The 13,491-nt window shown below is 49.8% G+C and overlaps 1 protein-coding gene across 6 annotated transcripts in view; it reads left to right on the plus strand.

Annotated features, from left to right (window-relative positions):
* Positions 1-13,491, plus strand: part of CUX1 (cut like homeobox 1) — a 474,797-nt gene that overhangs the window by 404,727 nt on the left and 56,579 nt on the right. For 3 of the 6 annotated variants that reach the window (XM_030796742.1, XM_030796738.1, XM_030796737.1), the window contains one exon: positions 12,976-13,278. The exons of the other annotated variants lie outside the window; for them this stretch is intronic. In XM_030796742.1, coding sequence (XP_030652602.1) covers positions 12,976-13,278 — 303 coding nt within the window. The remainder of the gene's footprint in view (positions 1-12,975; positions 13,279-13,491) is intronic. 6 annotated transcript variants of the gene reach the window in all.

A 13,491-nucleotide genomic window follows, 5' to 3' on the forward strand; every position in this document is an offset into this window, starting at 1 on the left:
GCTACTCTGGAGGCTGAGGCAGGAGAATAACTCGAACCCGGAGGTGGTTGCAGTGAGCCGAGATCGCGCCACTCCACTGCAGCCTCGGCAACAAGAGCAAAACTTCATCTCAAAAATAATAATAATAATAATAAGTGGAAATGGTTCCCTCCTCTTACGGATGGAGTAAACCAAGGCTCAGAGATAAGAGGTGATTTGCCCCAATCAAGAAGAAGGTGGTGGCCAGGCGCGGTGGCTGACGCCTGTAATCCCAACACTTTGGGAGGCTAAGACGGAAGGATCACTTGAGTCCAGGAATTTGAGACCAGCCTGAGCAACATAGCAAGACCCCATCTCTACAGGAAATTTAAAATTTAGCCGAGCGTGGTGGTGCACGCCTGTAGTCCCAGCTACTCAGGAGGCTGAGGCAGGAGGATTGCCTGAGCCCAGGAGTTGAATCAGCAAATCAGTGACAGCATGGAAGCCACATTTACTAGGTTTGGCTGTTGGAAAATGTATAGTCCACCTGGCCTAGGCTGCATGGAGTGTCCATGCTCCTTTGAAACCTCTTCTGGTCTAAATTCAGTGAACCTATACACACTGGCTTGATGTCTTCTCCCTGCTACAGGGCAACCCTGCTTTTCAGTTGTCACGGCCCCCCGGAGCCATGCGGACTGGCCTGAGAGACCTACCCCACTCCCGGCGAGGATAAGGAGGGGAGTTTCTTAATGACATTGCCCTGGATAGAATGGGAGCCAGGCAGGAGGCTTCCATCGGGGCCTCCTCTAGACTTTGTGTTTACTTCTTCCCTTTGGAACCGGATTCCTAAATATAGCCTGAGTCTGAATTGGCAGATGTTGGGTCTGTCCTTTCCACGAGGGCCAAAATTAGTCTGTCATTTGGCACCTAAATAAAGCAGCCAAACTGCCTTTATACCAACTTTGCAATTAGGTGGTAGTTGGAACATTCTATTTGATAAGGAAAGTTTTATGGATGCCTTAGCAGCACCTCTGAACCCAGGAGGCTGAGGAGAGAGGACACCCGGGCCCCAGAGAGACACTCCTTCCTTGCCATCAGGCCTTCTTGTTCCAGAGTTAAGGTCAATTTTGTTTCACGTGGCTTAAAAACACCTCGTGAATGTGGAAAAGACAATCAGTGCTCCCCAGAAATAGCATTCTGAGAGCACAGCAATGGTTACTCCAACTTTTTTTTTTTTGCAAGCAAAGAAAAATCTGTCCAGAGTGCCTGGAGCTGGGTTAGTGCAGGGACTCCCCAGGGGCAACAGAAAGATGTTATAATCAATTATCACATCATAACACTGATGTATGATAATTACTGAGTGTTTCTCCTGAGATAGTGCAGCATTTGGCTGGGATGCCGCTCTTTCACGGTCCACTGCCTGATTAATATGCAAATAATAGGCTGATTGCATGATGAATGCAGAAATGAGTTCGCTGATAACGTGAGCACCGAAGCGAGAAGATGATAAATTACTTTTACTGACTGTCCTACATTAAGTACCCTTTCTCAACAATTTCATCACAAATTAAGTAAAGCAGTATGGAGAGATTAGGAGGACGTGTAAAATAATGTACCTTAATGGTTTTTCTAATACCGTCGTGGAAGACGAAAATCTCAACTTGGTTCTGCCCGGCGCTTCCCCAGGTCTTTGTAGGGCCGAGTGAGCTCACTCACCTGGGCATTGAGTGGAAGACAGGAGGCACCCCACCACACCGGCGTGTTCCACGGGCCATGATCAGCCATGGATTCTCTGAGGAATATTCCATTGCAGCCCAGACATTACCCGCACACTGGGCCAACAGGCAGCATCATGGAGGGAGGAGGACAGGCTGCTCTCGGGGCAGATGCAGCATCCTCCACACAGATGGGCACCCCCAAGCCTGCGTCCACCATGTGCCTGCAGGAAAGGAGCATTTCTGGGCTGCAGGCCTGGAAGACTCGGAAAGAAAACAACAGTTTTCTTTCTCCTGCCTGGGCACAGTGGCTCACGCCTGTAATCCCAGCACTTTGGGAGGCCACGGCTGGAGGATCACTTGAGGCCAGGAGTTTGAGACCAGCCTGGACAACATGGGGAAACCCCATCTCTACAAAAAATACAAAAATTAGCCAGGCGTAGTGGTGTACATCTATATAGTCTATAGTCCCAGCTACTTGGGAGGCTGAGGCGGAAGGATCATTGGACCCTAGGAGGTGGAGGTTGCAGTGAGCTGAGATCACGCCACTGCACTCCAGCCTGGGCAACAGAGCAACACCCCATCTCAAAAAACAAACAAAAAAAGACCTCCTTGACCTCTTTTTAGCTCTTCCAAGTCTCAGAAATCTGGAAAAAATAATTTCACTATTAGAATGGCAGTGGGCACACCGGCCAGAGAGCATGACTTGGTAAGGTACAAGTAGGTTTGCCCAAAGCCAGAATTGAACCCTTGAGAAAAAGAGGGCGTGTGCGCGCACACACACACACACACACACACACACTCTTTCCCCTCCAACACACACACTCCCACACACACACTCTCCCACACACACTCCCATACACTCTCACACACACTCACACTCCCACACACACACAGTCCCACACACTCCCACACACACTCACACACTCTCCCACACACATTCACACACACACTCCCACACACACATTCTGTCTCCCTCACATACACATTCTCTCTCTCCCTCACACACACACATTCTCTCACACACACATTATCTCTCACACACACTCACACAGTGATTAATCTTTGATTACAGCAAAGCAATTTAACTAGAGGCTTTGTTTTTTCCCATCTTAGTAATATATATTTAGACTGTTTGTATGACATACATTTTGTCTTAATGCACAAGGACGCATTGATAAGTGTTCGTACACACAGCTGGCTTGGTAATAAGGTTACTGAAGGTAATTTGAAAGCATCATTTCTAAATCAGTATGGATCTGCAGAAAAGCCGGAACAAGGCAAGCCTGTGCCCCTGAAGCAGGGCCATCTGTGTCACCCAGTGTCCCTTCAGCAATCTGGCCAGACTACGAGTTCACTACCAAAATCGAATTGTAATTTAAGCAGGGTTTTTAATTTTTAATAACTTCAAGCTCTGCTTTTGATACGCTTATTTCCTTAAGAGCTTATAAAAGATACACAAGCCAACTGAGTCCGGAGGGAAAGCGAGTTTCCACTCCGAATCCCCGGCAGGTCCCCGCCCCGCCCACGGGTGAGCTCTGGTTCTGTGCAGGTTCCCTGCCAGCCACAGGGCCTCATCACCTCTGCAGCTTCCTCCTCGTGCATTTCAGGCCAACACAGAATTTCTAAGATCATTTCTCCCCAGCGTACCTTCCCATGTCGGGGAGATTAAAGAGGAGAGTCGAAAACTATCCCAGAGGGAGGGAGGCTCCGGATAGATGCGATGGTGTCTAGAGGGAGGGAGGGTCTGGATGGACACGATGGTGTCTAGTGGGAGGGAGGGTCTGGACGGACATGATGGTGTCTAGAGGGAGGGAGGGTCTGGACGGACACGATGGTGTCTAGAGGGAGGGAGGGTCTGGATGGACACGATGGTGTCTAGAGGGAGGGAGGGTCTGGATGGACACGATGGTGTCTCCTCTAGTTAGAGGAGCTCATGGTTGACTTCTCAGAGCAACTTCTCGCTCGCTTGGCAGCAGGGACCTGTCACACCCCTGTGCTATGGCCAGGACCATGCTGCCTGCACTGCTGCACCTCCAGACCCGGCCCTGACACTGCTCTCCCCAGAAACACCCTCATCCCAGACTCTTTGAGTGACCCGCTTAGTGACTTCAGCCTCCCGCTTTGGTTACAAGATGTGGGGGCGCAGGGTCTGCCTTGCTCACGGCTGTACCCCCACACCTGGCACATGGAGGGTTTCCCCATTGTGGAAAGCACAGGTCCCATCTTCAAGCAACTTAGAAGAAGTCAGGTTTGGGGAGGTAAAGTACAAATCACACAAGTTAAACAACCTTGCTCTAACTGAAACAGGTTTTCTTTGGGGCCAGATATGGTGGCTCATGCCTGTAATCCCGGCACTTTGGGAGGCTGAGGCAGGAGGATCACTTGAGCCCAGGAGTTCAAGACCAGCCTGGGCAACATAGTGAGACCCTATCTTGACAAATAATTATTATAGTAAATTAGCTGGAATGGTGGTACGTGCTTGTAGTCCCAGCTGCTCAGAAGGCTGGGGCAGAGGGATTGCTTGAGCCCAGGAGGTCGATGCTGCAGTGAGCCGTGATTACGCAGTGGCGTCACTGCACTCCAGCCTGGGCAACAGGGTGAGACCATGTCTCAAGAAAAAAATCAAGAGAGAAAGAATTTTGGCTCCCATGTCATTATAAGAGTTTCTCGGGCAAACCTAAAAACATATATTGTTGGCCAGGCGCGGTGGCTCAGGCCCATAATCCTAGCACTTTGGGAGTCTGAGGCGGGAAGATCATTAGAGTCCAGGAGTTCAAGACCAGCTTGGGCAACATAGTGAGGCCCCTATCTCCACAAAAAATTAAAAATAACCAGGCATGGTGGCGCACGCCTGTTGTTCCAGCTACTCAGGAGGCAGGGGCAGGAAGATCACTTGAGCCCAGGAGGCAGAGGCTGCAGTGAGCCAAGATTGCACCATTACACTCCAACCTGGACAACAGATCAAGACCCTGCCTCAAAACACACACACACACACACACACACTATGGCTATATAGTTGTCACACACACACACACACACACACCAGCACCTACTAGGTACCAGAGACTTTGAGTTCATCTTATCCTGTTCTTTCTTTAGTCCCTGCAGAGGGTGTGTGTGTGTGTGAGAGAGAGAGAGAGAGAAAGAAAGAGAAATCATTGCTGTTCCATTTTATAGAAGAAACTGGCACCCATTGGTGGGGGTGGGGGGGCATTGATCTTTCCTGGAGTGGGGCAGAGCTACCACCCATCCCCTCTAGTTCCTCTGAGGCGTCTTCCCACCCACTCCAACCCTTCTCCACCTCCCCCGCTAACACCCCCTACAGAATCTTTCTCAGGTTCTTCCTGCTGTTGAAAAACAGTGATTTGATAGGTTTGGGGCTGGCAAGGGATGTGCCCAAAGCTTGATGCTGCCACTTGTATGGGCATGGACTTTCCCAGGGGGCAGAAGGCCAACCCGGGACCCTCAGGAATTGGACCTTTGCATCCGCCCGCTGGCGTCAGGCATAGCTGCTCACCTTCTTGGAAAGAAAGCCGTTTTGTAGTTTGGCCACGCTGGGTACTTCTCTGATGTTCCTTAGTATGTTGTTGGGCTACTTTTGTTTCTTTCGTGGTAGGGAAACGTCCAGTGGCCCAGGAAGGAGGTGTGGAAAGCTCATGATTGTCTCTGTGACATCTGCTAAAGTCACTGCATATTTTGTTTCAAGCTCTTGCTAATCAGTCAAGATGCCAGTCTTACTCAAAAGAAGAACACATAGGTTTTTATATGGCTGTGTCTAATGGAGACAGAGGACTGTTCGGGTGGAGATCCAGCAGGGCTGTGAGCTTCTGCTGCTGGATTCAGAAGCAAGGCTTGGGAACCGAGGAGCCCAGCGTCGCTGCCACGGCTGAGGAAAGCCTTGGTGTTCAGAAATTTTGGAGCTGGTCATGCAAGAATGTCTCATGTTTGTGATATGAGCCTGTATGACCAAAATACAGGAGGTCAGGGCCGGGCACGGTGGCTCACACCAGTAATCCCAGCACTTTGGGAGGCTGAGGCAGGCAGATCACTTGAGGTCAGGAGTTCGAGACCAGCCTGGTCAACATGGCGAAACCCCATCTCTACTAAAAATACAAAAATTAGCTGGGCCTGGTGACACACACCTGTAATCCCAGCTACTCAGGAGGCTGAGGCAGGAGAATTGCTTGAAACCGGGAGGCAGAGGTTGCAGTGAGCTGAGATTGCACCACTACACTCCAGCCTGGGTAGCAGAGTGAGACTCTGTCTCAAAACAAAAAACAAACAGGAGGCCAAATGAGCATTGCTGTTCCCCTTTGATGCTGAGAAACTCACTCCAGGCATAAACCCCCTGGGGGTGTGGTCTGTTCAGAACACAGGGTCAGTTCCGGAGCAGGTCTGGTGCCCACATCACGATCTGTCCCTCTAAACCCAGCTAGGAAATATCCAGGCTGGTGGCCACCCTGTTGTGGCTTCGGAAGCTGTCAGCACCAGTCACTGGAAAGGCCTGCAGGCTGGGCAGAGTCTTTCTGAGCCTCTAGGGCTCCTGCCAGCCCCAGCATGCCCACACCGGGCACCTCAGAGCCTGCTGTGGATCCTTGTATCTTGCACCACTTCCCACCACCTCCAGGCTCATCCCTCCCTCGGGCTCTCCTTTCCTCTCCTCCCAGGCTCCCTTGATGTTTTTTATTTGTGTTTTTTTATTTTTAATTTTATTTACTTATTTATTTTTTTGAGATGGAGCAGCTGGGACTACAGACATACGCTACCACACCTGGCTAATTTTTGTATACTTAGTAGAGACAGGGTTTTGCCACGTTAGCAGGGCTGGTCTCGAACTCCTGACCTCAAGTGATCTGTCCACCTCAGCCTCCCAAATGTTGGGATTACAGGCATGAGCCACCGTGCCCGGCTCCCCTGCTCATTCACACTTACATGTGCCAGGCCACGACCACCCTCCCCTCTCCCGTAACCTCCTCCCTCCTTCCTCCCGCCCTTCCGTAAGTGTCTGTCTGTATAGTCATTGGAATTTCCTGGCTTGGCATGGGCTCAAAGCCGAAACCATGGACAGAATGAAAAGTGGCGCATCAGACCAGCCGCCAGTTAAATAATGTTTGGGTTCTTGTCAGAATGTCACGGAGTACCCTGTCATTTTGTTTCAGCAACTTGTCCTTCCGAATGCACAGTTCGCCTTATGGCATGCCAGCAGTAAAAATGTCACTTACAATAATTACTTTTTGGTGAAAATGCTTGCTGACTTCCCACCTTCAAGCTGTTTTTTACACAGTGGGGAGATAATAAGAAACGACTTTATCCTGACTGCTCAAATGAACACTAAATGGAATTTGGGTTCTTATTACTGCAGATAGAGGGCTGGGTATGGAAATTTCAACAGCGGATCAGAGGAACTGCAGAGAGATGTATCTCTGAGAATTACGGCGGGTGCGGGTTTTCAATTGGCTCCCATTGAAAACTTAAGGCAGCTGTTGTTTGCCTGCTGTTTTTGGAATATAATATTTTTCATAATCCTTTTATAGTTCCTGAATGCCTTGTGTATCTCAGAGGGGCTTGAGTCACTATCTCTGCTTTCTGTAGCTTGCTAACCAAGCTCCTCTTATGCCAGATTCAGTGCCTTGTAAAAAAAAAAAAAATTAATTCACATAGATCACTTTTTAAATGTAACACCTTGCTATTGCTGTCAAAACTGGATGGATGGGATTGTGCAGTGGGGCTTTTAAAATATGCAAATTACCCATTTTCAATTGTCCTGGTCCTGCAGGCTGCAGGGTCCTTGGAAGCGAGGTTTTTGTTTGATTTCTCCCTTATCCCCAAGACACAGAGTAGGTGCTTTAAAAATGTGTGAGTAGACTGGATGCAGTGACTCATGCCTGTAATCCCAGCACTTTGGGAGGTAGAGGTGGGTGGTTCGCTGGAGCCCAGGAGTTCGAGACCAGTCTGGGCAACATAGCAAGACCCCATCTCTCTACAAAATATACAAAAATTAGCCAGGCGTGGTGGCACACACTTGTGGTCCCAGCTACTTTCGGTCATACATTGACGAGGAGGGCTAAGGTGGGAGGGTCTCTGAAGCCCATGAGGTCGAGACTGCAGTGAACCATGATCACACCACTGCATTCCAGCTGGGGCAACAGAGCAAGACCCTGTCTCAAAAAAATATAAAATGAGAGTGAAATGACAGGAACGATGGTAGGCTGCAATTCAGAATCACGTGGTGTTGGCAGATAGCAGGATGGGTAGGAACGTCGAGGTTTTCCCCTCCTGATCTGGTTCTGATCCTTGCACCATCTGTGTGACTTTAACCAAGTCACGTTGCCTGTCTGAGCCTCTGTTTTCTCACCTGGGATGTAGGGTGTAAATTTCCACCCCAGGGGCCACTGGGAGAATTGAATGAAGCCACATGCAAACGCCCTCAGCTCGCTGCTCCATTCACGCCTAGTATGAAATGTGTTTTGGTTCCCTTCCACAATCCTATGAGTGGATCAGCTTTTTGTGACTCATCGTTAAGTCTTCGAGATTCACGCATGTCGATATGTGGGTTGTAGAAAAACTGTGCCCGGGAATACAGGCACAGTCACTCTGTCACTAACGCACGCTCGGGTGCAGGATGCAGGCGCCACCAGCTGTACAGGGGCTGTTTAGAATATGGCCCATCCGCCTACGCCTAGCTCCTGGCTGTGTGTCTTGGGGCACCATACCTTTTTTTTTTTTTTTTTTTTTTTGAGACTGAGTCTCACTCTGTTGCCCAGGCTGGAGTGCAATGACACGATCTCAGCTCACTGCAACCGCCACCTCCAAGGTTCAAACAAATTCCCCTGTCTCAGCTTCCCGAGTAGCTGGGATTACAGGCATGTGCTACCGCGCCTGGCTAATTTTTGTATTTTTCGTAGAGTTGGGGTTTCACCATGTTGGCCAGGCTGGTCTTGAACTCCTGACTTCAGGTGATCCGCCTGTCTCAGCCTCCCAAAGTGCTGGGATTACAGGTATGAGCCACTGCGCCCGGCCAGGGAACCATATCTTAGCTGTGTAAAATGTGGGAAGTGGCTGGTGGGAAGTACACGGTGGCTCACGCCTGTAATTCCAGCACTTTTGGAGGCCAGGGTGAGAAGATCACTTGAGGCCAGGAGTTTAAGGACCAACCTGGGCAACAGCAAAACCCTGTCTCTATTTTTTAAAGTTTAAAAAAAGTTTAATGTTTTAAAAAAGATAAATGCATCATATAGGATGTGGCCTTTTGAGTCTGTTGCCAGCATCCCTGTCATGTAGCAGGCATTGTGGGAGAAATAGCACTCGGTCATAAGATTTATGTGGACTATAGGTCTTTATAGAAACAAATACATTTGACCAGGTGCAGTGGCTCACCCTGTCAGGGTGGCGAGGGTGAGGGACCCTCTGTGCAGCGGGGAGAGTTGGCTTCCTGTAGGATTCACTGTCTGTCCTAACAGAACAAAAATAGGGTCAATAGAAAAGAAACATTACTTCTCCTTTCCAAACATTAGCAAATGGAGCCCTGTGATTAAAACGATACTCTCTGAAACAGCAAGGCTTTGCTCCATTCCATGCAATTAAAAATAATAATTAAAAAAAGAAGAAAAGGGCCAGGCGCGGTGTCTCACACCTGTAATCCCAGCACTTTAGGAGGCCGTGGTGGGCGGATCATCTAAGGTCAGGATAATACAAAAATTAGCTGGGCTTGGTGGCACGCGCCTGTAATCCCAGCTACTCGGGAGGCTGAGGCAGGAGAATCGTTTGAACTCGGGAGGTGGAAGTTGCAGTGAGATCGTGCCACTGCACTCCAGCCTGGGCAACAGAGCGAGACTCTGTCTCAAAAAAGAGAAAAAGAATGACTTTCTTCCCAACGTGATGTTCTGAGCGTGTGGATTCACGGTGTCTCCAATGCGTCCGTTTGCTGTGGCATCTCTCCATGCCTGTGCAAAAAACGTGGGCTCAATCCTGTTTCTTTCACCTGAGACCGTAGCCACAACTGTGCATGCGGATGTCTGTTGGCGAGTAAACTATCTCCCAGGAGGAGCGTGCAGCTTCCAGCTGTCTTCTACATTTTATTTATTTATTTATTTATTTAGAGACAGAGTCTCACTCTGTCCCCAAGGCTGGAGTGCCATGGCACGATCTCAGCCCACTGCAACCTCCGCCTCCCCCATTCAAGCGATTCTCCTGCCTCTGCCTCCCCAGTAGCTGGGATTACAGGCACCCGCCACCACGCCTGGCTGATTTTTGCATTTTTAGTAGAGAGGGGGTTTCACCATGTTGGCCAGGCTGGTCTCGAACTCCTGGCTTCCAAGTGATCTGCCCGCCTCAGCCTCCCAAAGTTCTTCTGCATTTTAGACTCAGACTGAGAGTGGAGAGACAGATACAAGCCACCTTCAGCAACCAGCCGCCATGTGTCACTTTCACACACCTGGACCTCTCAGGGCTCGGACAGGGCTTTGATCTCAGGGGACCCGCCTTTGTCTGTAGTCACAGCCTGTAGCACAGAGAGACACCTGTAACAGTAGTGAGCGCCCCTGTTTAGTTCTCCTGGGGGTTCATGATGGCAGAAATCCACGCCACCGGCTTGCAAGGTGTGCTGGAAGAAAGAACTGCACAGCCTCTGAGTTTCGTGGTGACTCTGCCTCCGCCAGCACCCAGAACAAAACGAGGAGGTGCCACGGCAGCCAGCACCACGCTTGGTTTATTAGCCAGGCAGCCATGATGTTGACCTTGCTGTGGGTTAAAGGACACAAAACCTGAAAAGAAATCCATTTATCATTTGGGGAATTCATGCCGTCCTTGACAGTATCCAGTGAGCAAGATGGATGATCTGCCAGGCCAGCCCCTCCCATGGGTGAATCTTGCCATCCTTACAGTACGATTCCTCTGCCGGCTTCAGACACAAAAATAACATTTGCGAGGTTTTATATCCAGTTCTCTGGTGACCCGGGGGGTGAGCAGAGAGAAGAAATCTGATTTGTAAGATTCACATTGCCCTAAAGATTTATACGGACCATTTCTGCCTCTTACGCTTGTCTCTTCTACATCTTTCAAAAACCGGTTTGGCGTGTGTTTTTCTCTTTGTAACCTGATTTCCCAGGTCAAGGACACAGCCTTATGCAATGGCGGAAGTTTGTGCCGGTTCAGGACGATAAACGGGTTGATCACTTAAGTTGCAAATGTTTTATTTGAGGCTTTGCTCTCTCTAGGTGTGAATACAAAATATTCCTTGTAGTTGGAATGTATTTATGGCAGGTTAGTGTATCCTGGATACGGTATGTCCAGAAAAGGACTTTCGAGATAAATGGTAAATTGAAGTTAAGTTGCTGCTCTATGCTACATTTTCTTTTCAGCCCGGTAACAAGTATTTTGGGCTATCTACTATGGTGCCGGTGTTGACTGAGTGACCTGCTAGGGCCCAAGGGAGAAGCAGCAAGAGTAAGACCCTTGGCCAGGCATAGTGGCTCGTGCCTGTAAACCCAGCACTTTGGGAGGCCGAGAAGGGAGGATCACTTGAGGCCAGGAGTTCAGCCTGGGCAACATAGCAAGACCTCATCTCTACAAAATAAAAGATTAGACAGGTGTAGTGGTGCATGTCTGCAGTCCTAGCTACTTGCGAGGCTGAGGTGGGAAGATTGCTTGAGCACAGGATTTTGAATCAGCCAGGGCAACCTAGCAAGACCCCATCTCCACAAAAAAATTTTTACAAGACCTTGGGAGCAGAGGGCATGGCCTGGGCCCTCTTACCTGGCACTGTGGGGTCTTACTCTGTGTCGCCCTCAGTGGGCATGGGAGGAGAGATTGTGCCAAGACACTGAGCTGGGCCAGGGGCAGATTCTGCCTTGCAGGCAGGACCTCAGCCCAAAGCCACATCTTCCTCCTGGACAGTTTCTATCTGCAGAAATTAGGAAATGGCCTAAGTCTTTATCTCAGACATCCCGGAACTGGAATCCAGCCTCTTTTATCGGGTTTTATGGGATGTTATCAGAGGCCAGAGGGATCACTCACCAACAGAGCCCAGCTGGCATTTCCCACTGGGCACCTGCAGCGGCCCCAACAAGGCAGAGGAGAGTGTAGACGCTGGCTTGTCCACACCAGCCTAGTCACTTCTGCTGTCAGTTACAGCGTGGCTTATACCAACAAAGAGCTCGGTTTTCAGAAGGAGGCAGAACCGGCAAGTCCCAAGGTTGGAGATAGAACTCTAAAATGGAAGAGCTGGGGAAACAGAGGGTGCTCCTCCTCTCCTTGCCTCTCTCCGTCTTCCCCTAGAGTTGGGTGCTGTGGAGTTCTCTGCTCTTCACAATAAAAAACCAGCTGGGCATGGTGGCGTGCACCTGTGGTCCCAGCTCCTCAGGAGGCCAAGGCGGGAGGATCTCCTGAGCCCAGGAGGTCGAGGCTGCAGTGAGCCGTGATTACACCACTGCACTCCAGCCTGGGCCACAGAGCAAGACCCCATCTCTAAAAAATTAAAAATAAAAATAAACCACCCTAGGTCCTGAGACCAGTGCTGGGGGACCAGAAGCTGTGGCCTTATGTTTCCGCAATTTTTTTGTTTCGTTCTTTTTTGAGATGGAGTCTCACTCTTACTCTGTCACCCAGGCTGGAATGCAGTGGCACAGTCTCAGCTCACTGCAACCTCCACCTCCCGGGTGTAAGTGATTCTCCTGCCTCAGCCTCCTGAGTAGCTGGGATTACAGGCATGAGCCACCATGCCTGGCTGATTTTTGTATTTCTAGTAGCGATGGGGTTTCACCATGTTGGCCAGGCTGGTCTCGAACTCCTGACGTTAGATGATCCACCGCCTGGTCACATTTCCTCTTAAAGGGTCTTCATAACTGTGGAGGCTACGTACTATGGGCAGCCCTTATTTAAAACAATCTGTCTATGCTTTTTGTTCTGGAGAATATGGGTAACATAACTACACAAGTTATGATCTAGCCAAAGTGCTTCTGAATTACCAAATTACGGGGTTTCATTAGAAGAAATCATGACAGCCATAATATGATTAATAGGAGTTTTTTATCAGAATGCCCTCATGTTAAGCCTTCCGAAGCCTTTCTTTTAAACCCCAAGTTTTTATCGCAGTGATGTTATTTTTGTTTTTTAATATGGAAGATTAGAGGTTACTCTCAGTCAAAAAAAATATGAAACAGTTCACTAAGACCCACAGAAAACCCTACCGTCTGCTTCTCCTACAGAGCGTTTAATTAGTATTTCCTAGATAAGGAACGTAGATGGTCGTGGTGAAAGACAGCTATTTTCAGGCACGGTTTCTCGTGTGCTTTAATTACAGAAAGCACTCCAAAGACCTCCGCCAGCTGCAGCCCTGCCCCTGAGTCCCCGATGAGTTCCAGTGAGTCGGTGAAGAGCCTGACCGAGCTGGTCCAGCAGCCCTGTCCCCCCATCGAGGCGAGCAAGGACGGCAAGCCACCGGAGCCCAGTGACCCGCCAGCATCTGACTCCCAGCCCACAACCCCGCTGCCTCTCTCCGGACACTCGGCCCTCAGCATCCAAGAATTAGTAGCCATGTCCCCGGAGCTGGACACGTACGGCATAACCAAGCGGGTGAAGGAGGTGCTGACGGACAACAACCTCGGTAGGTTCTCCTCTCAGCTGCTGAGTCAGGGAGTTTGCAGGAGGAGCAGGTGAAGGGCGGGCCCTAGGCCAAGCCAACCACAGAGTCTCAACTTGTGTAGGCACCCTCTGAGAACATGAAATGTCCTATAGTTATGAACAGTAAGGAGCATGCGTTCTGCAGGTCAGTCCCCACTTCCCCCCCACCCTGCACCCCCATGGGGACCAGTTCGAA

Source organism: Nomascus leucogenys, chromosome 17, assembly GCF_006542625.1.
Source record: "Nomascus leucogenys isolate Asia chromosome 17, Asia_NLE_v1, whole genome shotgun sequence".
Taxonomy (NCBI): domain Eukaryota; kingdom Metazoa; phylum Chordata; class Mammalia; order Primates; family Hylobatidae; genus Nomascus; species Nomascus leucogenys.